Source organism: Thamnophis sirtalis, unplaced genomic scaffold, assembly GCF_051295495.1.
Source record: "Thamnophis sirtalis isolate CommonGarterSnake01/CBP01778 unplaced genomic scaffold, rThaSir2_p1.2 scaffold_3, whole genome shotgun sequence".
NCBI lineage: Eukaryota > Metazoa > Chordata > Lepidosauria > Squamata > Natricidae > Thamnophis > Thamnophis sirtalis.
Window position 1 is genome coordinate 82,442,336 of NW_028261383.1, and position 27,767 is coordinate 82,470,102.

The window sequence follows — 27,767 nt, forward strand, 5'->3', positions numbered from 1 at the left end:
CTACTCTTAATTCCTTATGTAGCTTTAAGGTTGTCAGCCTCAGTCTTCCATCCCTAAAGTAGGAATAATACTGATCTATTGTATTTTTTTCCTAAAGTTTAGTGAGATGAAGAAGATGGTGTACTTGAAGGAGTACAACATTATTGTTATTAGTCATGGACTGGATTATAAATTAAAAGGCTACAATTTAGTCAATTTTTACGGATTTCAGAATTTGCATAAGAAATTCAATGTTGTTTGAACAGAACTAAATGCCCAAACAGACCGTTATGAAAGTATAGAATGGGAAGGAAAAGGGGAATTACAGGTAGTCCTCACTTAGTGACCATTTGAAGTTCTGACCTCCCACCCAAAAGCTACTTACAACCCAGTTCAGGAATTCCAGCAAGCAGCCGGTTTCAAGCAAACAATGATTGTAGAAATGCATTGACTTGCTGTACGACTACTACATTCATTTGACAACTTCTGCAAAAAAAAAGATAATAAAATCAGGTTGGTCACATAGGTGCCTCATGACTTATGGCAGAATGCTCCATTGCAGCCATAAGTTGAGGACTACCTATACTACACTAGAATTCAGTGGCAGGAAATCCGAGACTGCAAAATACCAAGTCTTATTTTAACTCTCAGATTCTGCATTGATTATTAAGGCAGCAAGCATCGTAAACCCTCCCAAGAAATTCAGAGGAACTGTTGACCTAGAAGACAGATAGCTTTGAGATCATTGCGTTTTTCTTTGAGATTACCTCAGATAATTGTCTTTTTTCTTCTCCACCCTCTCTCTCCTTTCAGAACCTTCTAAGAGCGGTACAAAGAATAGCATGGCAGAGGTCCTGCCTAGAGATGGGCAGTGCTAAGGAGACAGAGGCTCTGCAGTTGCTGAACCAAGAAGCTGTTCCTGAAGATGCTCACAAGCCCACCGCCAGCTCACCTTGTGGTTGTAGAAAAAACAGCTGCCTCCAAAACGTCAGCTGTGCAAGCGGAGATTTCACCATGAGGAACTGCTGTGTAAACGAACTCGGCACCAAAGACACCAGCCAAAAAGTCACCATGGTGGATAACCCAAACCAGAAAGAGAAGGCTCAAGCTGTAGATCCAAAGTACTCTGTAGATCTAGTTGCTGCTGCTGCTGCTGAGCCCCCCCTTCTAAAAAACACAGGTGTTGGAGGAACTCCCCCAGAAGCCAAAGGAGAAGCAGCAGCTTGCCACGAGTGGAAACAGAACAGTAAGCAGGAGGAGAGCATGGAGGAGATCTCAAATAGCACAGTGACCATCTGCAGCCCTCTGGAAAAAAATGTTAGCCCTGTTGCCGGAGAAGCGTGTAGGCATTTCCCAGCAGAGCCCTGCCTCAAAGGACCCAATAAAGACTCATCCAGTACACCAGCCTCCCTGAAACATGTTGCGTTTTTTGAACCCACCACAGGTAAAGCTGAGGAGGAATGTGTCCAAATAAAAACAGTTCATTCCAAGATGGGTTCAACACTTCCTGCATGCCTGCAAAACACAAGTCGAGGGCAGCCTCTTGCCTCTAAAGGAGATAAATCACACGTCAGCAGTGTCATTAGTGAAGCTATGGAATATGGGAAAGAAGATTCCAGAAGGGTCTCTGGGTCAGACACTGTGAAGGAGTCTATTCTGGAACCTTCTAAAGCTGAAACCACATCAGAGAAATCAGCCAAGCCTGTTGCAGCAAAGAATCCGCTGAGTGATACTGAGGAAACAAGGGTCCCTGTGGCAGAAACTCACCCACCTGGAAGCTCCTATAAAGTGCCAGATGTCCTTGTCACCAGCATTTCTTACGAAGTCAAACATCAAGGCACATCAGGTGAATTAGAATCAAGCCCAGCTGAATTCATGGAAGAGAAAACAGGGCATAGGGAACCACCCACCTCCAGCTGCAAAAGTCAGGACCAAACCTCTGGGGAAAAAGTGGAAATGATTAGCGTAGCTACAAGTGAGGACCATGCGACCAATGAGGAGATGACATCTGTAGGACTTCTTGCCCAAACCTGCATATTGGAAGTCACACCTCCTCAGCATGATGCGGGAACCCAGGTTGATAATCGGGTATCTTTGGTGTCTGTAGCCGTCAGCCCCATTAATCCACCTGATGGCTCTTCAGCTTTCCCATTTCATATGAGAGGTTTAGGGACTTCTCTGAAAAGTCCTGGCCCAGAGCAGAAACCCACGAAAAGGGATGTGGAGATGCAAGTGTTCATCCCAGTGGAGACCAGATCAGTGGCCACGGGACCTATGACTCCGGTAACCAAATCCCCTCAATCATCCTATCCTGAAGTGCACATTAAGAGTGCAGAGGAAGAGACATCAGAGCCAATACGGGAGGTCAGCTGGGATGAAAAGGGGATGACGTGGGAAGTATATGGAGCCTCCATGGAGGTTGAAGTGCTGGGAATGGCCATACAGAAGCATCTGGAGAAGCAGATTGAAGAACACGGTCGGCAGATGGTGATGACTCCCCAAAGTACCCGCTCCAGTTCTGTCAGGGTTGCCCCACACAAGGGTGAGATCAAGAGGCAGCCCAGTGTGTTCAGGGCACTCCTACAGAATGTACGACGGCCACGCTGCTGCTCTCGTGGAGGCCCAGCAGTGGAGTGAAATGTGTTCTTGTCATTTCCTTGGGTTTTTATTGTAGCTGGAAAATGCAAATATTATGTAGTTTCTCAGGCAAGGGGGGGGAGGGAGTGATCCCTTTTTAATATTTTGTAACTGTAATGTTATGGCACCTCTATCTACTGCTCTTCAAGTGGCATATTTTAAAAAACATTGGCAAAGTACTGAATTATAAGCTTGATAAGTTTGGCTGGAGAGCTTTGAGCACCGCCCAGCGATAGGTGTTTTCATACACACCTGAAGGACTTACACATTCCTGAGAGCAGTGCTTATACGCGCTGCTTACACCCCCGAGTGCAATCTTCATGCTGGATGTGTAATCTCCACAATGACAAAATACAAAGCTCTCAACAGCCTATTTACTATAGGATGGAGATCATCCTTGGGATTTTGCTGCCCTCTGATAGCCCACATTTGTCACACAATAGATCACACTGAGATCTCTGAAACAAAGTCATCTGAGATGTAAGGGAACGGAGTTGGCCATCTTTAACTGTTTGGGATCCACAAACAGAAGAAACTATCCATTTAAATGAAGCATGTTTCAAAACAACCACTGTGGTTTTAACCACTCCGGGATCGTTTTTTGGTCCTGTTGCTAAACCACTGAAAGACCAATGACAGTAACAACTGGTTCACCCAGATAAGTAGATCCATGTGCATGTAGGTTGCTCCAGTTGGAGGTCTCCTAATGCTATTGTCAGAAATTCTTATTTCCTTCCTTAGTAGATGGTGGTGGTTCTTGGTAGTGGTAAGAAAAAGGCAGTAGTAATTAATAAAATAGTAGGTGTAGTTGTCTGGATTCTTCCTCCTGTAACTTGGAGGATGCCGTTATTTGATTCCATAATAGTCAGTGAATGCAGCAAAGTAGGAGCCACAACTAAACATTGTCTGTTATATATAAATCCACTTAACACACACGGTGCATCTTTTAGCATATCAGAAACATACTTTTCACAGCTGTTGATGGTTGAGCTTTCTGGCATTCCCAAGGAGTAATTTAGATGGGAAACTGCTTTTCTAAAGAGAATGGAGCATGAATGGAATGCTTACCAATATTTTGCAATTTATTTGATCAAAAGAAACCAAATCTGGAGCCACATAAATGCAAATCTCAACTTCTAAGCATTACTGCTTGGAAATACCCGTATATTTCTTAGAGTACACATTGAATGGTCCAACATCATATCTTCAGTGCAAACATACTTTGCCTAATTCTTAAATCACTGGGGCTACCCCTTTCCTTAATAACAAAGTAAACTCCTTTCTAATTTTAAATATATTTATCCACTTAGAATAGAATTCGTTCCCCATCTTTCTGTTTATAATATTCAAGCACTTGAGGTGACTTGCAGTTTAAAACTGCAGGATATTAAACGTAATAAAACCCACACAATTAAACACAAAATCAATTTTCCTTAAACCAATTAACTGTTGAAAAACTGACAGAAACAATGTTCTTTTGCCGTTTATGGTTTTCTCTGGGAGTCCTATAGTAGAAGCCCACCCACCCACATCTGCCTGAGAGAGGCGCTTCTGCTAATGTAAATAACTGGGCAGGTTCAAAGCCGGAGAGGCCGTTCTTGATAGTTAGACATGGAAGCCAGAGAAAGGCTTTGAGTAGCACCTTTGCCATTTAAAAATAACAATAAAAATGTGTTTGGTTTCATAGAGGATCAAGACTTAGCTTTTAGTGAATCAGTTCTCTGTCAAGGCTTGGTCCCAGTTTCTTTGCCATCAGTGATTTTCTTTCGTAACTGTGCACATATTTCTCAAATGCAATTCCTATCTGTAAAGCTCTTCGAATCCTTTGGAAATCTTTTTGTTTCTGTACCCTCTGATGAGGATAGCATGATAAGGAGAGGGCTGCTTAGGAGACAAGTCCCTAAGTCTGCTTTTAGGCTAAGCAGAACAAGTTTATTTAGTGTTGTAAGCACCATGCAAACTGAGTATTATCTCACGTGCCATTTTTAAAAAAAAAATGATTGATGGTGTGAAGCCAAAGCAGCCTTACTTCCTAAATTACTGACAGTGGTGTTGTTTCACCCTGTAGATCCAAAACAGGACCTTTGTTTTGCTACAACAATCTTGCATGGCTGCGCTTATGAAGTATTACTTCTTTGATACAGCTTGGAAAGATCGAGCTCTTGAAGTCTTTGGAGATAACTTTGATGAAGTTACAGTAGCTTTTGAGCTGAACAGCTGATTGGGACGTTTTCACAATACAATGCAGAATGTTATTAAATTCAAATGTCAACTCTTAAGACCTCTGAAGATCTATTTTCTTCACAATCCCCATCCTTTAGGAATTGAGGCCAAGCCAAAAATTGTATCTAATAATCTAATAATTGGGAGTAAAAACATTTGTACGCTCAATACTTACTCACTCTGCTCTTCAGCTTGTGGTTTGTCAAAGGTCTCCCACCTTCAGCCTTCCTTGATCACAGGTTATCTAGCTTATTAGATGACCATTCCCATCAGCTTAGCCACACTGATAGCGGGTGATGGGACTTGTGAACCAATACATCTAGAAGGCCTTTTCAAAAATGGTTTAGTAAAGCAAAACCCTGTAACATTGTAGAAGCAGCGATGGCTACTGCACTCATTTACTTGTCTATTCCACACAGACAAATTTCCCTCCTGTCCTGGTGTTTTTCTTGCCAATAACATTCCTTCACATCATCTCATATATCCAGGAAGTAATCCAATGGAGCAATTTTAAGCAAATCACCCAATTCATGAAGTATGATTCACATCTAGGGATGTGCATCACTTTGGATCCGAAATGAAAATGGTGATGCGTAGTTGACAGGGCACACATCTCACACCTGTTGGTGTCACCTTGCATCTTTTCTGGGTTTGCATAATGGCCATACAATACTAGAAAAATATGGCTGAATCGAGGCATTTAGGCCAACTCTAAAGCACCTTTCTGCATATTATTGATGACTCCTTAAAACATATTTCTCTTGGTTACCATACAATACATGCCCAGACTAAAGATGCAACTGCTTTGAGGAGGGACTTTAAAGAAGCATGGTGTTCATGCCCATTATCTACTCTGAAGCCACTTTTTAAAATTTTGACAGCAGCAAAACTTTACACACAGCTTTTTGTGTACAGACACATTACCTTACTATGAGTATGGGTTTACAATTTGTTTGTTTTGCACAGAAAGTGGGCAGTTCAGAGCAGGCGTGTCCAACTTGTGCCCTTCAGGTTGCATGCAGCCCTGGACAGCTAGTAATGCCGCCCCTAAAACTAAAGGAAGTTTGTCATTTATATATATTAACTATGTTATATATTTTATATGCGGCCCAAGACAATTTTCTTCATTCAATGCAGTCCAGGCAAGTTAAAAAGTTGGACACGCCTCATTTAGAGTGATAGTTCAAAAGAAACTGAGCTGTTCCTAAGGCAAAAGAAAAATGTAGACAAAATATTTAATCGCCCTTGGTCTGCATAGTATCAATTGCCTTCTCAGGCCCAAGGTCTGTGCCTCTTGCAAGTCAAAATTTTATAGCCTAGATATTGAATTGAATGGTGGATTCTCTATATGGGCTTGGACCCCTTGCAGCATGACTGGCTGGCAAGCATCGCTGAGGCCCATGGATGCTGTTTCAGACCCCACGTCAGGGTCCTGAGACCACCAACCAATCCATTTGCCTGAGAAACGAATCCTTGGGAAGAATTCATGTCTTGTGTGCAAATGGGCGGCTTGATGTGCATCTTGCGTGCACTTGAAGAATGCATGTACATATGTATCTTTGCCTCTTTGTAATCTACACTCTTTTCTCTATAGAACAAAGAGGTCCATTGCCACCTGAAAATCGGCAACTGTTATATTCTGGATTTTTTTTCTCAAAGGGTTTGTGTAGGCTGAAATATTTTATTCATATGTGTCAGAAATGGGAGCTTAAAAATTGTTGTTTACTCTGGACCAAATTCTTGTTTTTTCTTGATGTTGCTGTTCCTCTTTTTTATCTCCTTCATTTTTCTTCTGTGACTAATATTCGTACTGGGGATTTGGGATTTTGTACTTTTCCCATAAATAGTATCATTTGCGCAGAGCTGTGTCTGACAGAAATAACTGATAAACTGAAATGAAGATGGTAATGTGGGGAAGACCCAGTTTATTTTTTCTTTTTGATGGTAGTTTTCTAGATAGCTACATCAACTATTGTTTCAAAGGAGCTTCCAGTGGGAAATATAGTGCCAAAATCTATTTTTAATTGAGTAGAAGAATACTATCCTAACTTTTGTCAGAAAATAAGATTTTCATTTTCATTTACTATTGTGATCCCCCCCCCCGCCCTGTCTGGATTGTGCTACTAAACTGTTGTTAAAAGAAAAAAGTGAACAGATCAAGTTTGCTTATGAAAAGTAAGCAAAATTCTTCTGCTGAATTTTCTTCTTCAGGAAGTCCTGCCATGAAAAAAAGAGGAACATTGACCCTTATACTCTGAATGGAGGTGAACTCTTTGAGTCTAGATAATGGAGGGTATGTCCCCAAAGGAAAGACTTTTTGTATATCTTTACAAATAGTTGATTGACAACATGCAGCACCCATTCATTTATTCAAGACTATGAATGGATTGGGTCCCCCTCCCTTCCTTCCTCCCTCCCTCCCTTCCTTCCCTCCCTCCCACCTTCTTTCCCTACCTACCTACCTAAAAATATCAATTTGTTTTGCAGTGTTGCATGGTTAATAAGCCCTACTTGAACTCCTGGCTGGAGTGTAAAAATCTCTTCACCGAACCCTCAAAAACCAGGCTGTTCCCATGGTGCAAGGGTGTGTTTCCTTCTGATGATTGGGAAAAGCTTTTTGAATGTTGGCTTTTCTCCAGACAATGAAGATTAACTCATTTGCAGAGTTGGGTGGGATTATTCATCTCTAAGTAGCTTTTAAACCTTTGTAAACAATGCAAGCATATGAATGGTTTGGCTGCCTGCTATCTTGCACAAGAGAGAAAGAATCTATGTCAGGTTTCTCCAACCCAGTGTTCTCCAGAGATGTTGGACTGCACGGCCTTTTCATCTTCAGCCAGTGTTGCTCTTGGAGGGCGTCTGGCTGATGGAAAAGTCTAAGCTCCTAAAGTTTGCTGAAGTACAAATGTTAGCACTAGGTTCGATACACAGGGAAATGTGGAATTACTGCACTGACTTAGCAACAACACTGCCTGCATAAAGCTACACCTAAAGTATATGGGGCTGGCAAGCTCTCCTCCACCCATTGAGCAGGCCTTTCAGGAGATCTGCTGGAGGATGGATTTAACCCTTCAGCCAGCTGCATTCCTAGGTTCCCAGAGTGCTCAGTGTTCACAAGTAGCCTTCCAGTTGCAGAGCCAGGTTGTCTTGAGACTTCACTTGCCTTGCAGGTCAGAGGGCATAGCATGGAGGACCCAGGGCCTACCAGCACATTCATCTGAGAGTCAGACATGCAAGAGAAGAACTCGGGAAGAGGCATCCAGCCTGGAAATACAAGCATTTGTGGTGAAATCTACAAAACCTGCCTCACTATGCCTAGAATGGGAAGTGCTGCTGAGGCTCTGGCCAATGGACTTTTCCCCCTGCTCCCTTCTCAGAATTGAAGGGAAACCTACAGAACCCCTGGAGAACCTCCTCACGTCCCGCTTTGTGTGCTGTTCTCAGTATGGTGTTTACGTGCCATATGGATTTATAGTACCAAGCAATGCTGAATTGTTAAGAGTAATTTTGCCTTTTGATTTCTTTTTCCTGCCCTTTCTTTATATCTTTAGGGTACTACTTGTAAATCTAACTGTTGGATAATAAAATTTTTCTCCAAAATACCCAAGCAAACCCAACATAACAATCAACAGTTTCTGCTCAAAAAGCTTTCTTTGTGTTTGTCAAGGGGTTGGGGGGAAAGGGATGGTTTCCCTTTATTGGGCGGAAATTCTGAATAGTCTCCTTGCTGGGAATAATGAACATTGTGTTGAAAGGCTCTCAAACGTGAACCCTTGGCAGGTTCTAGAAAGAGCTGGAGAGCAATCATTTTTGCAACTTTCAAAAAGAAGTTCCTCAAATTACAAGCTTACCCTCTGTTCAAGTCATAAATTGCAAATGTCACATGTGATAATCCACGTTGGCTGGCATTTCAAATTTATACAGACACCAAAAATGGAACATTTCCATTTTTCTTGCACCTGCAAGCTACACTGATACCAGGGTAAATAATAATAATAATCCCAGAAGCATTTTCCTTTCTCCTCATAGTAAAATTAAAATACTAGCCTAAGAGATATTTGTTCTCTTATGATAGCCAAAGACGAATGGCCTTATTCTATCTTCTAGTGGCATCATGCTTGCCGACCCACACATTGTTAGAAAGCCAAATAGTGAAAGCACATATAAACAATGGTACATGTTAGAAAATAAGGTGTGTTTGCTGGTGTAGTTCTAGCTCATTTCCATTTTAACAATAAAGGTTTAGAGATTTCTGCCCAAGAATAAAAGTTTTGATATTATCACTATTTCGTGCAGAACCTTTAAGAAGGGAGGGGAGAGAAAACAATTGTGCTTAATTATTTTTAAAGAGTTTTCCATGGAAACCACCATCTGGCCACCTTTGCAATGTTTGTAAGAAACCTAGGTCTTCTCCAGCAATGGTGAGAGATCTTGGATAATGAAGGTGTCTACCCAGAGGTCAATAGTGTCCATAAGTTGGTTGTGACTTCAACTGACTACATGGACCAACTCATGCTTCACTGGGCCAAAGTCATTCTGTCACACCCCATTAAAGCAGGATCAGAACTCTTAGTGACCAGTAACTAAGTTCAATATTTTCAGTCATATCATTACTACTATCTTCATACTAAACTTTTATTCTCTGTCTTGTCTCCATTGAAGCATTTTGTTTTACCGAATATCCTAACAATTTTCTGAGTAGCCACATGTACTGTAAGTATCTTTCAGCTGGATTCCTAAGCCCACAGGATGCTGGACTTAATGGCCCAAGAAGCTTCTTCCAGTTCTCCAGTTCCATGATCTTGTTCAGTCTCATCTTTGCTTCTGGTTTAGAGCAGATGTGGTAAAGTTTAAGTTGCAGACCTTGAGTTAATTCAGGCCACGGAGAAGCCGATATCCCAATGTTTTATAATTTATTTCATTAGCATTTCAGCATCTTCAGGGAACAGCTGCTATACATTCGGGACATTGAGTTGCCAGAAGTAAATGGGCACAGTCATATTTCTGTAGTATTCATGGAAGAGTTTCCAGAGTCTGCAGATACAGCAACGGAACTCTCTAAAGCAGCTTTCAAGGGCTCTCCCCAATTGTCTGCTTCCTGGTGAGCATCTGCTTTGTCCACCTGAAAATAGTAAAATCATATTTAGGAATTATTGTTTCTGCGGGTTACCAGTGGTGGATAACGATAGTTTTGGATTGCCGCACAATATAGACACCATATCCTAGGCTTTATTAGTCTGGATATTATTATTATTTAAATAGCCACACCCTACACACACCCTTTTCTTCTACCCTCTATCTCACATCCTTACATATAGGAGCTGGAAGATACTTCTAACAGCAGATCTATAGCTGAAAAGGGGGACATACAATTGTTCAAGCTGCTGTTTCTGTTGTGTCACAAAACTGCTGTCTCCAACAGGACTGAGAGTGCATCTCCCAGAATCCCTAGCATTGGCTACACTAGTGACAAATTCTGGGATTTGCATTCCCAGCCCATCTGTAGGGTTCCGAGTTGGGGGAGGTTGTTAAGTATGTGAAAAGCATTTTCTTTGATCAGGAGTTGATCCAGAACACTATGCTTCTAGAGCACAGCACAGATGAACGTGGGTCTTCCCACTCTGTTTTCAAATACATACTTGGCCATCTGGCATCCTTGTAAACAGCCAAGCACAGTGTAGACTATGACTGTGATTGTATGAGTATATGGCAGGCTTCTCATGCCATTCCTTGTAGAGACTGGAAAGGCCTAACAATAGCAGTGATATAAAACTGAGCAGCACAAGCCCAAATTCTTCATGAAGATCAGGTTATCAGTGAGGGGTGAACTAGAGAGATGGGTGTACGGATATAGATGCATCCTTTCCGATAATTTCATCTTCATTAAGAAATTGGGATAACCCACAAACTTTGATCCAGTAGGGCTGGCTTTGTAAGTTACAGAAATCCAGAAGTTGTAATTTGTAAACTATTGTTTATGATATGTAATCAGGGGTGGGCTGCTGGGGGTTTGCACAGGTTCTGGCTATCCTCTAGCTAGGAGTCTGCCCAGTTCGGCGAACCGCCAAATGCCACCGCTGGCTGGCTCCTCCCAGGAGTCTTCACACAGCCCATTCATCATGCCAGGTAAGGGCAGTGCCTGCGGAAGGCTCGGAAAGGTGGGAAAACAAGCCTACCAGAGGTTCCATAAGTCCAGAAATAAGCCTGCTTCCAGCCTCCGGAGCCCAGGGGAAGCAGTTTTCACACTCCCAGGGGCTCAAGGAAAGCCTCCGGAGTCTGGGGAGGGAGAAAAACACTCTCCCCCTCCCTGCCATGGTGCAGAAGGCCAAGTAGGCCATGCCCCCATGGCCATGCCCACCCCATGGCCATGCCCACCCAGCAACAGGGCAGTCAACCTGTTGCTGCAATTTTTGAAGCCCACCTCTGGATATGTTATGAACCAAGCCACTAAAGTTTGCTCAGTGATCTATAACTTAACCACAACGTGTGAATCCAGCTTATCAGTCCTTAAGGTTTTAGTTAAGAGGGCAGAGATTCTGTCCAAAACAGAAAAAGCCTTCAAAAGTAAAGGACAGGTCAGTGGATAATTTCCATTTGTCATTGTATGTGTTAATCACAAATTAAGCAGAAGGGGAAAGCAGGATTTGACCTATCACCTAGGAATCTAAAGATAATGCAACTCGGTTTTAATACTTTCCATATATGAAAATTTCTATTACTTAAAAAAAAATCCCTTATAGATAGAAGAGGTTAACTTATTCTTAGTAAAGCAAGTAATATATTTACTTGGAACAAAGGATACTCTACCCCCAAAATATTCATTGTGCAAAAAATGGGATGGGTGTCTTACTTTCAGGTTAGCAGGAAATAAGTCGTGTGGAACGTCAAACATGTTTTCATCCAGAGAGTTCAGGCTGTAATACAAAAAGCAGCTTGACTGTCTGAGGAACTCTTTACCATCTCTAGCTGCAAGTCTCCATAACCCCATTATTGCCTCCATTAGTTCTGAAGACCCCTGTGGTTTCTAACTTTTAGCACATGTGGGAAATTTGACACCTCAATGACAGAAAATAATATGGGGTGGGGAGGGAGGTTCAAAGAGATTTCCAGAACTGTACGAGATAAAGCTTCCAGTAAAGCAGTCACATCAGCATAATCACACTCTGTATTTGCATAGATGATGATTAATTAAAGATTAAATTCATTGTACTACCTGGCCACTTCAGAACTGGCATTTTCATCAAAGCCAAGGTTCACAGAAGGATCCAAGGAGAAACCAAGCACAGGATTAGCCCTGCAGAAGAATGTTTTACGTGTGAATGTCTTATGTATCCAGTCCTATGCCCAGCAGAGAATGCCATAACACAGCATTTGGCAGCAAACATGCTCTCCAGCTATTCTTGGGTATGCCACTAGCTATACACAATCAGTTGAAACTACCAAGGTGGCATGCAAAGGTACTAAAACTTTAATTTCCCACAATCTGGATTACCTTCCAACCAAGCAACAAGCAACTGCTATCCTAATTTTGCCCTCCTAAAACAGGTTTGAAGCAGGGATGGGTTCCGGCAGGTACTACTGCCGGTTCGCTTGTGGGTTCACCTGTGCGCGCACCCTTGATGTGCGATGTGCAATAGCAATAGCAGTAGACTTATATACCGCTTCATAGGCCTTTCAGGCCTCTCTAAGCGGTTTACAGAGAGTCAGCATATTGCCCCCAACAATCTGGGTCCTCATTTTACCCACCTCGGAAGGATGGAAGGCTGAGTCAACCCTGAGCCGGTGAGATTTGAACCGCTGACCTGCTGATCTAGCAGTAGCCTACAGTGCTGCATTTAACCACTGCGCCACCTTGGCACACATGCACAGTATAATAAAAATGTTCTGTGCATGCGCAGAAGCCAAAAACAAGATGGCGGCGCCTATGGTGCCACATGGAGAACCGGTTCAGGGACGTGGCAGGCCGGGGTCACTCCGGTTGAAGCGACCCAGGCTGCCAAACCACTACCGGTTCGGCCAAACCTGTCCGAATTGGTAGGAACCCACCACTGGTTTGAAGCCTGAGAGATTTCATATTTCCCAAAGACTGATAGATGATTTTACATTTTTCTTGGGCGCTTCTATAGTGCTTCAACAGTACAACCCTGCCATAATTTCCCAGGTTTCCAATTTTAATCACATTCAGCTTTTTGTTCATTTGAAGATGCCGGATATTTTCAGCATATTCAAATTCAGCATAAGATCTGTCCAACAGAGAGAGTTTTATCATTGAAAATTGGCAATGTAAAGGATTAGATGGTTTTTGGGAGGTGGGGACATAAAACTTCTTATTTGCATTTCTTCCATCTACATCAATTTATCATCTCTCCCTCCCCTCCCTCCCTCCCTCCCTCCCTTCCTCCTCCTCCTCCTCCTCCTCCTCTTCCTCCTCCTCCTCTTCTTTTTCTTCTTTTCTTTCTCTCTCTCTCTCTCTCTCTCTCTCTCTCTCTCTCTCTCTCTCTCTCTCTCTCTCTCTCTCTCTCTCTCTCTCTCTCTCTCATTTATATGGCCGCCTATATCAATGACTTACTCTGTGTAGCAAATTAAAATAAAATAGAATAAACCTAATAACAAACCCAAGAAACCACAGCCCAAACTAACCCAACCATGAAACGCATCCCTCCACAACTCAGGGCTTCTGTCACAAGCTGTACCTGCTTCTCTCTAACCATTCCCTGTGCCTACATACCCTTCTGTATTATATTTATTGGTCCCAGGGATGGCAGGTCCTTGCTGCGCTCCATTGCCTGAGAAATGTGAAGCCACCTTCAAGGCTTTGAGTGCCTTCAACTTCCTTGTATAACTGCAAAAAGAAAGTTTGTTTGTAGCAAGTTGGCAAGTGGGTTGAAGGGAATCCTTAATAGTAGAAGAATAGACCATCCGAGGGAGGTTGCTGCACTGGCTTTTACAGATGTGCAGCCAATATGGTATGGCAAAAGGGTTTAGAGCTTGCAGCCATAGGGAAAATTCTGGGTGCATTGAATTCACCCAGATTCTGATCAGGAATCGAGGGGGGAAAACATTGGGAAATTGAACTGATGGGGAAGTTGTACCTTTTCCTCATGCCAATTACTGTCCCAATCAAGAGGAGGAGGAGGATGAAGACAGCTGCTGCCATCCCTATAATAATACCAAAGAACTCCATCTCTTTTCCAGGTTCCTTCACATCCCCAGGACCCTGGGAACATACAAACGTGTTTTAATAGCTCACTCGGTACAGAGTCCATTCTAGCTTTCCCCATCCTAATGCTCCCCATATCCAATTGCACCTCAGATAGTCTACAGTCAGCAGAATCATATCGGTTGGGCCAGTGGTGGGTTCTGGGCGGTACAGCCCGGTACGGCTGTACCGGTAGTAGCTGGGAGCAGTGCCCACCGTACTGGGCTTGTTTGGCCCACTCGCCTGTGTTCCATAGCTGTTTTTGAAGTAACCGGGCCAATTGTTGACATGTGCACAGCGTGCAGGGCCTGCGTGACCTCCACCGAGCAGCTGGATGTTGCAGGGCGGTGGCATGCGCATGCATGTGCATGTGTGCGCAACGCACGTGCCCAACTTGGATGCCCAGCACTGTGCACAGCGTACCGGTTGCAACGGAGTCTGGAACCCACCACTGGGTTGGGCAACATAGAAGCTATAGTCTAAACATCAGGAAAATGCTAATTTGGGGAAGATGGATCTGTATTACATAGGCTAACGCTAAAGGCTACACTGGGAAGTGGGGAGGGGGGGGTGGAATCACAGAAAAGGGTTTCTTCCACAGTGTTATCAAGAAAATTGCACCCATGGAGCCAAGTTTGATTTGAGGAGGACATTTTGTAGACAGGACTTCAAGCTGCCCTCCAAACCTTTTGGATTACAATTCCATCATTGTCACCCAGTGTGGCTAATAAGAAGGGAATGCCTGAAGTTGCAAATGTCCCATTGTGCTGGATGTCTATTTCTCCAGATGAAACTTTGGCTTCCCCTATCCGGCTTCTCTCTTAGTTGTTTTGTTCACTTCTGGCACAAAATTATCGCCCTCCTTAGTCAAACATCTTGCTACTTTCATTCCTACTTTCCCGTTTTGCTTTCAAATTCAACTCATCTGAATGTGGAAGCATTAGAAAGATAAGAACTCTCACAATGAGCGACAAGCCAATGTCGATAAGTTTTTCCAACTGTTCCGGGTTGCTTCGAATGATCCTGAAGAAAACATATTTTGAGGATGATTAGGAAGTGTTTCCCAAGAGCTGTTTGGTATTTGCAACTACAATATAATTAAGCATGAGTTGTGTTTTTTAAAAATGAACAAAAAGTCTGTTTCCAACTTCTCACTTAGTGCCTCTGCAGATCCTGTGGGTTTTGTGTGTGTGTGTCATTATGCTGAACTATCCACCAGCAATTCCTTCCTTAATCTCAGCCTTCCTCTGCATTATTTTCCTCTGTTTTCCATCAGACTTTCATATTAGCTCCATATACACTGATATGTTTAGATGTTTTGCTCAGGCTGAAATTTCATGGGGAGAGAACCACTAGGGCTAAAATATGGTTTAAAAGGTGTGGGGTGATTCTTAGCTTAAATTATTGGGGGTGGGGTGACGACAAGGTTTGCATCATTTAAAAGTCTCCACCTTTCTTTTTAATTTGACCACTTCCTTTTCCAGTGTTGTCACACTAACAGCTCAATGGGCCAACCCAAATGGGAATTTTATGTGATCTCTGTTCCTTCCCTATTAGATTGAGAGCAATGTGACCCTTACCCAAGCACTTGATTATCATTCAGAGCCGTGCCATTCTTGTAAACAAAATAGGCATCCATTGCAGTATTCTCCAGAGCCCTACAGAAGATAAAAAGACATGTAAGATAGAAGGACTGAAGGGACAATACCAGCACGACTTTCTTAGAACCATAACCAATCCAAGAGCTACCTCAAAGAAATGGCTACTTTTCCAATCCCCTTAAAAAAAAGCATCCTAAGAAATCAGTGTTATAAAGGCAGCCTGATCATTTGTAAAAAAGTGTCTAGCTACACTGCTCACCCAGATGCTAACTTCATGCTGGAATCTCAAAAATCTCCTTCCACTTTCGTATTCTCTACCAACCCCATAACATTCTACTGAGTGGGCCTATGCTAGTCGCTGTAGCAAAATATACCCCCCGATCAGAGGTGGGTTCCTACCAGTTCGCACCTATTCGGTAGAACCGGTTCGTCAAATCTACCGAACCGGTTAGAAGAGGTTCCACCAGTGGACCCGGAAAGCAGGCCACACCTACAGAAGAGGTTCCAAAAAATTTTGAAACCCACCACTGACTTGCATGCTTCAATGCCAGAGTTTCTGAGCCAACATGACTGGAGGAGGAATTCTGGGAATTGAAGTCCACAAGTCTTAAAGCTGTCAAGTTTGAACATCCCTGGGGGGTTTTTTCTTTAGGGTTAGGGGTGCAAGGATCTTGTAACTTGACAGCTTTAAAACTTGCATGCTTCAATGCCAGAGTTTCTGAATAGCTACTTGGACCGACCTAAGTACTAATTCATAATTTCATATCCGGTCACATGAGTGGCAAGCCACTCCCACAAAGGAGGCCACACCCACAGAGTAGGTTCGAACAATTTTTGAAACCCACCACTGCCCCCGATATTTCAACATGCGTCTCCTCTTTCTTCACCAACCACTTTATATGCTTTTAAACTTCATTTAGTTCCTCATTACCATAGCTTCCCTCTGTTCAAATCACCTTTCAGATTTGGGGGTTGATGAATCGTCTATATAGATTGATGTTATGTAGACAGTTGTTCCAGTTGCACTGCTCAGAATTCTGAAAGTGACATAAAAAAAGGCACAGGTCTCATCAGCGTTCCATGCTAAACAGCCCCTAACATTGCACTTACAGGAAACCCAGTTAATGTTGACAAATTGTAAAATAATCATTACTTAGTGTCATTTCATTGCATATTCCAATTCTCTCTGGTGTATAGTCTACCCTGCACAGGGGTAGGCCTCAAAAATTTCAGCAATGGGTTCTCTGCCCGGTTGCTGGGTGGGCGTGGCCACGGTGGGTATGGCCTAGTCAGCCTTCTGAACCACAGCGGGGGTGGGGGCGCGTTTTCGCCTTCCCCAGGCTCCTGTGGCTTTCCTCGAGCCTCTGAGAGTGTGAAAAATGCTTCCCCCTGCTCTGAAGGCCCTCCGGAAGCTGGAAATGGGCCCATTTCCAGCCTTCCGGAACTTCCAGGAGGCCCATTTTCCCTCCTCCCCGAGCCTCAACAAGGGCCCTGCACTTACCTCGCATTCAAAATAAGCCGCGTGGAGACTACGGGGAGGGCAGGGGGGAGGGGAGGGGAGGGGGAGATGCAGGCAGCCAGGGGTGGGATTTGGAGGTTCTCAGAACCGGCCATAATGTTAGCTATGGGTTCTCCTGAATCTGGGCAAAGCCATAGCAGCCCACCCCTGACCCTGCATCATTAAGTATGAGACACTCATATCATTAGAGAGCCATAATTCAAAACCACATTTTAAATATGGAGACGTGGGACTTGTGAACGTAAGTTTTGGGGAAAGGGGCCAACCATCTTTAGCAGCTCTGTTCAGAAAACATCTCAAGATATTCATAAGACATTAACTCTGACCAGGAAACCTCTAGAATCCTGAATGAACAAAGTGCCTGATAGTCAAACATTTTAACAACTTACATCCCTGAAATCGATACAATCCCAACTATTTCCTTTTATTGCATATGTTTGGGTGCTCTTCTTCACACAGTGCACTAAAGCATAATGTGCCTTGTCTGACTTTGGCTCAACATGTTGTGTGAGGCCCCCACCCCATTGTGATTTCTCTAGCTTAGTACATTAGATGAACTTTAGTAAATTGTGATGCCTTCAGTAAACCAGAGTTAAGCAAATCTGGGGTAGCGTGATATGTGAATTTAGCATTTGTTTTAAGAACGGCTTTGCCAAAGCTAAATGGCACCTCCTTCAATTATGGAGTCAATGCCCACAAGAGTGCACGTACACACCCACATACCACACTGCTTTCTTTCTCCTTTATTTTGTAAACTGACATTGTTTTTTGCCTTGTTCTGCATAACAAGATGGACAGAAGCACCATATTTAGACAGTGAGAGGTGAGAGGCTGCCATACCTTTTGATTTCATCTGACTTATCCTGCAGTTCCTTTAAACCGATGCCAAATTTCAGTTTTATACGGAAACTCTTAGCCACACTGAAGATCTGGAGAGAGAAATGATCGTTCTCAGAGATCAGACATTATGAAAATTCAATCGATGGAAGGTGGTCAGGAGAGACAACAAACTTACATCCAGTGATGTGAAATTGCTTAGGGCTTGAGTTCCATTGTCTTTGGCTTCCACTTTCACCCAATATCGGCCTTTCAACGCGCTATTAAGGTTTCCTGCTATTCTGTAGGAATAGAAGGCATTGCAGCATCAGAGAGGTTTGTTCTTGATCAAACTCTGCACCACCCTGAAGTAGACCTGCCCAGTCCCGCCTCCATCTTGAAATATTTCCGCATTGGTAGCTTTCATGTTTCTATTCCAAATTTCAGGATGGTTCAGCAGAAAACCAAATGAAGCATTTGCTAAATTTGGAATCTTTATCGTAGCATCAGAAAAAAGCTGTGATGTTGCCAAAGATACAGATCACAACAGATCCTGCTGATAAAATTTCAATAACTTAGAAGTTTGTTTTTGAGAACATGATAAAGAGTAAAATGAAATTGTGTAAAATGCTTTCCAGTGTGTTGTGAGAACCCAGCTGATAGTGATCTATGTTGTATGAACTACATTATACTACTAAACCATAATCTGGCTCATTATTTGAGCAAAAGCATTCCATGTGAACACGGTGATTGCAATTTTCTAATCTGGGTTTAGTGTGTTCCGTTAACTATATCCAGATGGTCACTCAGCATGCACGACAGCCTCTCCTAATCATCTCCCCTCAGGAGCTGTCATCCAACTACATCTGGAGAGCACCAGATTGAAGTTGTTCTATGAAACCCAGGATCAGCAAACCCACTGAAAAAATTGAACCTTAAATAGCTAAATGATTATCCAAAGTTCTGCTCATATTTTGCTGCTTCTAAAGGTACCAGAAAGCAAATATCTTTCTCCCTAGCCAGTAGAGATCCTCAATAAGCCTCATGTACATGTTCAAAGAATGTGTGTGGAAATAGAGCATTGCAGGAATCTATCAGTGCAAAAGCCAGCTTTTCCCCATGCTTTCTTGTTGTGCAAATTCCCTTGGGTTAGAGGCAGAGGTGGGTCCCTACCAGTCTGCACCAGTTTGGTAGAACCCGTTCGTCAAATCTACCGAACCGGTTAGAAGAGGTTCCACCAGTGGACCCGGAAAGCAGGCCACAACTACAGAAGAGGTTCCAAATTTTTTTGAAACCCACCACTGACACACAGAGAGACAGAAAGACAGAGAGACAGAGAGACAGACAGACTCACACACAGAGAGAAAGAGAAAGAAAGGAATAAAGAAAGAAAGAAAGAAAAAAGAAAAAAGAAAGAAAAAGTGAGAGAGAGATGAAAGAAAAAAAGGGAAAAGGGACAGAGAGACAAAAGGAAGGAAAGAGAGAGAGAGAGAGAGAGAGAGAGAGAGAGAGAAAGAAAGAAAGAAAGAAAGAAAGAAAGAAAGAAAGAAAGAAAGAAAGAAAGAAAGAAAGAAAGAAAACACATGGCCGGCAAGCCACTCCCACCAGGTCACATGGCCAGCAAGCCACTCCCACAAAGGAGGCCACACCCACAGAGTAAGTTTGAAATTTTTTTGAAACCCACCACTGGTTAGAGGTCTATTAAACATATCTATCCAAATATCCTCAATATCCTATTGATCAATACAAGGAAGTCAAGAGTGGGGTTGTTAGTACACATGCCCTGCAGTTGCTTAATGTGATCACAACGAAAAGGCAGGATTATTAAAGTGTTCAAGCGAAGAAAACTCCCATCACTTACTGAATGTTTCCCACAGAGACATCCTTCTCCAATGTCTTTGCCACTTTGAAAACATTGGATAACTGCTGTCGAGATTCATCTTCGTGGATGAAAACTACCTCGGAGATCGAAAATGTGATCACACCATTTTCACCTGAATCGGCATCCTTGGCCTGGAAAGAGGGGAAACGATATTGATGGACTTTGAAATATGATCAGATCCTGTCACAGAGTTTGTGTGAGCATCCAGTTTAGTTTCTAAAAAAACAACCACCAGGAAATCTGTGCAGCTAAATAGGTATTCATAATCTTACCTTGACCACAGCCACAGACAGGTCTAGCGAAGAGATTTCTGGGATTATTACTGCAATGAAACACCAGATACAGATCAGCAAAAGGCAATGGGCATCTTGCTCTGCTATCAGGCTTACTACCAAATCACATTATAATGGAGCTGTGCTGTCTACTCCCAAGCTCTATCAATAACCATTCACTGGCTGTCAGTATGGCATTCCTCTGCCCTAGCTAGAAAACTGAATGTTCCCATCATGATTGGCTAACATAAAGAGGAATGTACACATCAGGGGTGTCCAAACTTGGAAACTTTAAGACTTGTGGACTTCAAGAATTCTGGGAGTTGAAGTCCACAAGTCTTAAAGTTCCCAAGTTTGGACACCCCTGATGTATACATGGAAGGAAGTGATGTGATGAAAGAAGCTTTATGACAGGGCTGTCAAACTCGCAGCCCGCAGGCCGGATGCACTGACCATGCCTGTTTCAGTGAAGGGGGAAAAAGTTGCGCTATGTCACATGATGATGTTGTAAAGCCGTGAGTTTGACACCCCTGTTTTATGAGAACTGTAATAAGGTAGGATAGAGATGGATGCCCCTGCGACTAAGCCTAGCAGAAATGTCCCTGTTAAGGGAATCCTTAAAGCACGCTACCATCTACCTATTAGGGGGGAAGTGAGACATACCATGGTTGCAACTGTCCTACATCTCTGCTCTTACCAAAGGTGTCATCAACAGGATAAAACTGGGGTGCGTTGTCGTTTTCATCACCAATTAAGATGACCAGAGTCTCTGGAAAAAAGAAAGCCACAAATAGGCAAGTTCAAGCCATTGATATGAAAACAGCTCTGCACGTCTTCCCAGAACCTGCACATTGGAGCCATAACCCTGTTCAAGTAGAACTAGACCCATTTCCCACCAATAGCAGGTGTTGCACCCTCATTTATATAACAGTGTCAATGCTGATACTCCTCCAACTGTGAGGTTGTTAGGAGCAGATAATCTGTGGTTATACTTTTTTGCAGCTACCTTTCTAAGCCTCTAAGACACAAATACGACAGTGACAATACCCTGAGATAGAGAAACAAGTCTGTGATACATTTTGTCACTCACTCCCTTTCTACTCTGGCAGGCACTGAAGCAATGGCCTCCATTCATTAATACCAAGGCCACCCACGACAGCCTTCTCCAACATTATCCCTACATAACATGGTTAGTACATCTGGAGGCCAGCAGGCGAGGGTTACGGAAGGTATTGATGAAGACAGCTCAAGTAAATATGGTTATTCTAAACAATTACATTGCTCCTGCGGAATTAATTTTAAAAAAAATCTAGTAGAAAGGACAAGTAGGACAGATAGAGGAAGGATGTACATCTCACAGGATAAAAAATTGTGAAAGCAAGTGTTCATACAGGTAGGTGCCTTACCATTTCTACTGTAGGGATTTCCTACTGCAGTGAACTCGTCCTTAACGCGCAGTGTGATTTCCACTTGGGTGCACCGTTCATAGTCTATATCTGAACTATTCACAAAAAGTGATCCATTGGCTTCTAGCTGGAACCAGTGCTGACATATATTGCCTGCACTGCCTGTACTGTTGAAACATGCAACACCCAACTCCTGGAATACTAATGAGTGGTTGGTGTCCTTATCAGTAGCCTCCAGCTCAGCTGCTAACTTATGTAGTTTTTCATTCTCTCTAACGTGAATGTTTTCTGGTGGAAATGGTACAATGGTTGGGGACTCATCGTTGACATCTAGCACATACACCCTCACCATGGCAAAGGCAGCTTCTATTGTTTCCCCTAAGTCTGAATTTTCAGCCCGTAGAATGAGATTGAAGAACTTCTCCTGCATTTGGTCATAGTCAAGAACAATTTCTGGGTCTAGATACAACATGCCCTGATACCAGCCAGATCCCTTGGCGCTGGAGTGAATCAGAAAGTTGTTTGAGCCTGTGCTGCTATTAATGTAGAATGAAATACGGTTGTGAATTTGTGTTTGGTCAGCATCTCTGGCTTCCACAACTCCCACTAAGGTACCTGAGATAGAATTGGAATATGAAAATTAGAATAATTGCAGAGTTAAACATATACCATCCTTCTACACCGCAGAATAAAGTAGTAGAGGTCTATAGTTCCCTTGTAAATGGCAATGCCCCAATCAAGCAAATGATATCCTCCACCTCCAGTTTCATGCATTACTCCTACTGTCGGTTCGCAAGAATCCTTTCATGCACTATTTTTGTGATTTAAACTGCCTCTTATTGGATTGGCCTTGAAGATGCCAGTTACAATCTCATAACACATAAATCACTTGGTTTGTAGAGGTTGCCAAACTCCTGTGTTTTGCTTAACCCTTGACTTGGTTTACAAAGCACACGTAACCTCTTTGGCCATAACTGAGAAAAGTGACAATAATCTTGTCTGCCATTTGTCCGTCAACGCATGAAAATTGCAATGTAGCAAATCAAAGCTGAAAAGTAAAGAAAAAGCTAAAGATTACTCCTCAGCCCCAGTCATATATGTGATGGGATGTCATCTGCCTACTTTGCAGCCCTATGTTAAAGGTTGCCCAACTCCTGTGTTTTGCATTATTAGGAACCATTGTTAATCCTCTTATCCCTTAAGATCTGTGCAGAATATTATACATTAAAACTTTGGGGAAACTTTGGAAGACTATCATCTGATTCTATTTAGAACTTCCTCTTCAAGGCTAAGATTGGTTTAGAAAGGCCTGGGAGATTTTCCTCTCCCCAAACAATCAAGATAATGCAATCAATGAATGCTGATCCTTAGAGCTATATATTGCTTGCTCCTATAATAGGTATCTAGGAACCAGAGCAATACAGTCCTGTGGCATCATGTCTAGCTTCTGGTCATGTTATAGTGGCGGTTTTGGGAAAAGAACACTTAACTAGACTGCTGTCATCTGATACACTAGAGTTTTGTAGGTAGTTTATTTAGCTCCTCACTTGGGATTTTTTAAGAAGTCAGTAGCTATGGTTTTTGCTTCAGGTTACCCTACAAGATATTTTCTAGTTTCATTTCCAGTCCAGAACAAAGAAATTCAATGAATCATACCTCGCAAGTCTTCAGAAACAGAGAACTCATAATTCGAACTGCTGAAGCTGGGTGCATTGTCATTTTTGTCCTAAGGCGAGAATTACTTACGTTGTTATGCCGCATACAATTGAAACCCCACTACCATAATTACCTGTCTGCAAAATAAAATCAAATTTCATTTCTGGAAATGTATTCTACCCATGTCCCCTTCTCCACCAAGAATTTTACATTGTCACCACCTCTTTCTCCAACTGCCTTAGCTCAAACTCCTGGCAAAGAGCAGTAGGATTACCTCCACAGTGATGGTGACATTGACAGTGGTGTTCAACTGAGGGATTCCCAAGTCTTCTACAAGTATCGTCACAACTATCTTCCCGTTGAGCTCCACAGGAATAGCTTCTCGGTCCAAAGGCCCTTTGCTGATGAGCTCTCCAGTTTCTGGGTTAATAGTGAAGTTGTTGCTGAAATTGCCAGGCATAATTTCAAAATGCAAATGGCTATTATTGGTTTCTGGGTTATCCTGATCAGTGGCCTGAGAAAAGAATTAAGGGGGGGGGGGGAATTAGTCTTACTTTTTACTCTTCCTTGTTCCAGTCAATATTATGAATAAGTTTAAACTTCTTCAACTGGATAATATGTTGATGAAGATTCTCAGTCATCCAAGTAGAGTTGCTTGGAAGTTGAGTCATGGCAACTGGATCTCTTTTCTTTGAGTGTGATGTTTTGCTGCTTATCTAAGCAGCTTCTTCAGTCTGGATCGCCTTTATAGGCATTTGGTATTTAGAACAGCCAACAAAGAAGCAAAAATAGGCACTCAACATGCCAAGAAATTACCAGATTAGGTAAAGTTGAGTTATACTAAAATGAAGATGAATATCCCATATTTACCTTGTATGACAGGTCCACACATTTTTCTATGGCAGGTCTATATCGATTTGAGGATATTATTGGTCTTAGACTTCTCAGTCTAAACTGTAACCGTGTGGTCTCTCTAAAGGGGACCATCTAACTACTAATCAATATGATTCTGCTTAATATTTTATTAGATCAACCAAGATCACTTATACTTGCTATGGCAATTTCAGGAACCAAGATGGAAATAGATGGTAATTTAACTCCTTTTACCAGAACTCATGATTTACTACTTCACAGACCTCATAGAGTTCTAGACTGTAGATCCAGGCCTGGAGGAGGCCAAAACCTAACACACATAGCATACTAAACCATGTTGTGAGTTTCTTTTGGACATGGTATATTGTGAGAACCAAGCCAATTATGGTTTCTAAAGTAAATCGTGGTTAAATAAGCCATGATTTAACATGATGTGTGATTCCTCCAATCCAGGATATTCTTTAACAGCCACATTATTATTTATTTATTTTGAGTATGGCATATAATACATGGACTAGCAATAACAACAACAAAAAAAATAAAGTACAGTATGTTCCAAGTCAATGTAATGCATCGATACCCATGCAATTTTATCCAAAACTGGCTGTTCATTCAATCTACTATGGCACAACCAGCACAGATTATGAAAAGGACAATACTATCCTACATCAGACATCCCAGCTACAACCAATAGACTATTACAACTACATGGCATCTTGTAGCACACAAACCACAAGATGTCTCCAAAAACCACAAAGAACTAAAGGTCTCCAAAATGTCTTAACTAAATCAAAGCATCCAGAAGATGCTTTGAACAAAAACCAAGAATTATCTACAAGGTACAATGCAAAGGCTGGAACAGCCTCTATAAAGGATGGACAGGGAGAAGACTAGCAGAGGGCATCCACAAACACTAACTAGCAGTCAGAAGACACAATGACAACTCCTTAATTTCACAACACAAGTCAGATTCAACCATAGTTTTAACTTGGAAACTGCAAACATCTTAGGCCAATCCATATCCAAAGCCTCTAAAGAGTTTCTGGAGACTTGCATTCAGAAAAATCGCCCATCATTAGATACATAAAGATAAACCATTTTTACATACCATTCAAAACAGACAATAAAAAAGCAAAGGGGAAAACAAAAAGAACAAAACACATTATTTCCAACCAACACAGAAGGACCAACACAAGACAAAGAAACAAGCAGAAAACAATACTTAACCAAAGAACTGGAATATCTAATCCACCAAACTGGCAAGGCAAGATACTGTATATAAACCAGGAGTAAAATCCACCAAGGATTCTACAAGTCAATCTATACCTTAAATAAATAGATATCCCACACCTGTTTTAAACCTATGCATATAAATGGTTTAAGTCAGAGGTGGGATTCAGCCAGTTTGGACTGGTTCGGGCGAACTGGATGTTAATTTTATATCTGGTTCGCCAAACCAGTAGTTCCAAGGACTGGCTGGCCCTACCCATCCGCCCCTCCCAGGAGTCTCCATGTGGCCCATTTTAGATACCAGGTAAGTGCAGAGCCTATACGGAGGCTCTGGGAGGGCGAAAAATGGGCCTTCCAGAAGTTCAGAAAATCCAGAAACGAGCCCATTTCTGGTCTCCGGAGGGCCTTCAGAACCCGGGGTGGCCATTTTCAAGCTTGCGGAATACCTCCGGAGCCTGGGGAGGGTACAAACGCCCCCCCATGTGGTGCAGGAGGCCAATTAGGCCACCCCCACCATGGCTACGCCCACCCAGCACCTGGGCAGAGAACCAGTTGCTAAACATTTTCAATCCCACCCCTGGTTTGAGTGCGATAGGTTTTTATTTGCATGGAAAGAACTATTTCTTTTAAACCCAAAGTTAAATCACCTATAATTGTGGCATTCTGAAGTTACTGCCTATATTCTAGAATGATTGAAAATGACATCCTTAAAAAACACAAATGCTCATAATATCACATTCCAATGTTCCATAATTTTGTAGTAGGACTGGAAAGAAAGAGGGCAGTCACAATTTGGTGAAAAAAATCTCAGCTTCAAAGGTAAACTTCCATGTTTCTAATCTATAATTGAATTATTACTTCTTCTAAGAAGCAAACTATTGCATTTTGTTTTGCTTGAAAATGCTATTAGTTTGGAGAATGTTTCAGTAGACAAAGGAAGCTGGCATTTTAACTTTACCTGGATCTGGATAGGCTCGATGCTGTTGCCCTCAATTACCATGAAGTTGTAGGAACCTATCACAACCGGAGGATTGTTGTTGATGTCAATCACTGTGATCTCCAATTGGGTAGAACCAATCAACCCACCACCATCCATTGCTTGCAAAGTGGCATAATAGACAGGGCGCATCCCCCAATTTATTTTGCTGCCATTGGCCACAAATATTGTACCGTTCATTGAATTCACAGTGAAATCTGATTGGCTGCAAAACAGATAAACAAGCATATCTTTAATTGTGTGATCACACTCACTTAGCAAGAAAATGTTGCCACATGCTCTTTCTGTTCCTCTCTGCTATAATTATTGCACTGTATATACTTACATGCTCTTAGGCAGTAATTGGTAGGTGATCTCTCCAAACTTTCCACTGTCTGGATCAATGGCCTGCAAAAAAAGAAGAAGAAGCCATTTGTTTATCATAGGTTCATCAGGATTTGAAGTCTGAATCTCAGGAAGGAGGGAATTGGGATATAAATAGATTTCCTTTCTATTAATAAATACTGTAATTGGTCGGAATGGATTAATAGCAGGTCTTAAGGCCAAATCAGTTGTTGCTAGATTTATAGAAGAAAAATTGAAATATATCTACAGTATGTGCAGGATAGAGTGTCATTTTGGTGTAGGGGTTGGCATCGGTCTAGAAATCAGGAGACTGTGAGTTCTAGTCTTGTTTTAGGTCACAAACCAGCTTAGTGACCTTGGGCTAGTTACTTTCTCTCCATCCTAATAAGGAGGCAACAGCAAACCACTTCTGAAAAACCTTGCCAAGAAAACTGCAGAGATTTTTCCAGAGAATTGGACATGACTGAATAGAAGGTTAAAGAAATATGTAGGTTGTGGAGAAACAAGGAGCATAATATCCTAGAGATGCAAAACAGCCATAAAGTCATAGAGATAATAGACCTTTCTATCTCCATCGTCTTTAACACCAGGAGTTCCAAAAGGCGTAGAGATTTCTTACTGTGATATTATAAGCTACAATGGAACCAGGTGGGCTCTCTTCCAATACAAAGAGCTTGTAGTCAGTCTGTCTGAATTCAGGCCTGTGATCATTGATGTCAAGAAGATGGATGGTCACCGTGACAGAAGAGCAGCAATCATCTTTCCTCCTGGTATCATTTGCTACAATCTGTTAGCATACAAAAGCATCAAATTACTGCGCTCACCTCATTTATAAGAGTCACTGTATCAGTCAGAGGGGTGACATAGAAATTGAATGAATGAATGAATATGAAATAAGTAAATAAATAAATAATAGATACTCCTAATCAGAAGAAAATTTCCTTCAGGATGAATCTTACCATATCAGATAGAAACAGGCAGGGCCATCAGAACTCATGCACATTGTTTAGCCCCTGTTAGTCCCTTTGAGTTAAGCAAGATCAAGAAACAACAGAGATGCTGTGTAACTGGATAGAATTGTAACCAAAAAGAATAGAAGAATCTGAAGAAGCCAATCGCTCCCCCTCCGCTC

General features: G+C 42.2%; 2 protein-coding genes across 2 annotated transcripts in view; one reads left to right on the forward strand and one right to left on the reverse strand.

Annotated features, from left to right (window-relative positions):
* Window positions 1–793: 793 nt before the first annotated feature.
* GPRIN1 (G protein regulated inducer of neurite outgrowth 1) lies at window positions 794–6,569 on the forward strand. The gene has a single exon (XM_087709355.1). The coding sequence runs from the start codon at window positions 844–846 to the stop codon at window positions 2,614–2,616; it is 1,773 nt and encodes a 590-aa protein (XP_087565481.1). The 5' UTR covers window positions 794–843; the 3' UTR covers window positions 2,617–6,569.
* Window positions 6,570–8,214: 1,645 nt separating this feature from the next.
* The window catches only part of CDHR2 (cadherin related family member 2), a 41,574-nt gene continuing 22,021 nt past the window's right edge, over window positions 8,215–27,767 (reverse strand). The window contains exons 11-29 of the mRNA XM_087709356.1: window positions 27,255–27,422; window positions 26,616–26,677; window positions 26,252–26,495; window positions 23,465–23,704; window positions 23,191–23,260; window positions 21,535–22,149; window positions 20,826–20,897; window positions 20,129–20,178; window positions 19,836–19,987; window positions 18,174–18,276; window positions 17,999–18,087; window positions 16,596–16,676; window positions 15,619–15,696; window positions 15,001–15,061; window positions 13,932–14,056; window positions 13,568–13,681; window positions 12,053–12,133; window positions 11,690–11,753; window positions 8,215–9,961 (exon numbers count right to left, since the gene is read on the reverse strand). Coding sequence (XP_087565482.1) covers window positions 9,836–9,961; window positions 11,690–11,753; window positions 12,053–12,133; window positions 13,568–13,681; window positions 13,932–14,056; window positions 15,001–15,061; window positions 15,619–15,696; window positions 16,596–16,676; window positions 17,999–18,087; window positions 18,174–18,276; window positions 19,836–19,987; window positions 20,129–20,178; window positions 20,826–20,897; window positions 21,535–22,149; window positions 23,191–23,260; window positions 23,465–23,704; window positions 26,252–26,495; window positions 26,616–26,677; window positions 27,255–27,422 — 2,595 coding nt within the window. The 3' untranslated portion in view covers window positions 8,215–9,835. The remainder of the gene's footprint in view (window positions 9,962–11,689; window positions 11,754–12,052; window positions 12,134–13,567; window positions 13,682–13,931; window positions 14,057–15,000; window positions 15,062–15,618; window positions 15,697–16,595; window positions 16,677–17,998; window positions 18,088–18,173; window positions 18,277–19,835; window positions 19,988–20,128; window positions 20,179–20,825; window positions 20,898–21,534; window positions 22,150–23,190; window positions 23,261–23,464; window positions 23,705–26,251; window positions 26,496–26,615; window positions 26,678–27,254; window positions 27,423–27,767) is intronic.

Coding starts and splice junctions, on each gene's coding strand:
- GPRIN1 (XM_087709355.1), top strand. CDS start 844: ATGGGCAGTGCTAAGGAGACAGAGGCTCTGCAGTTGCTGAACCAAGAA.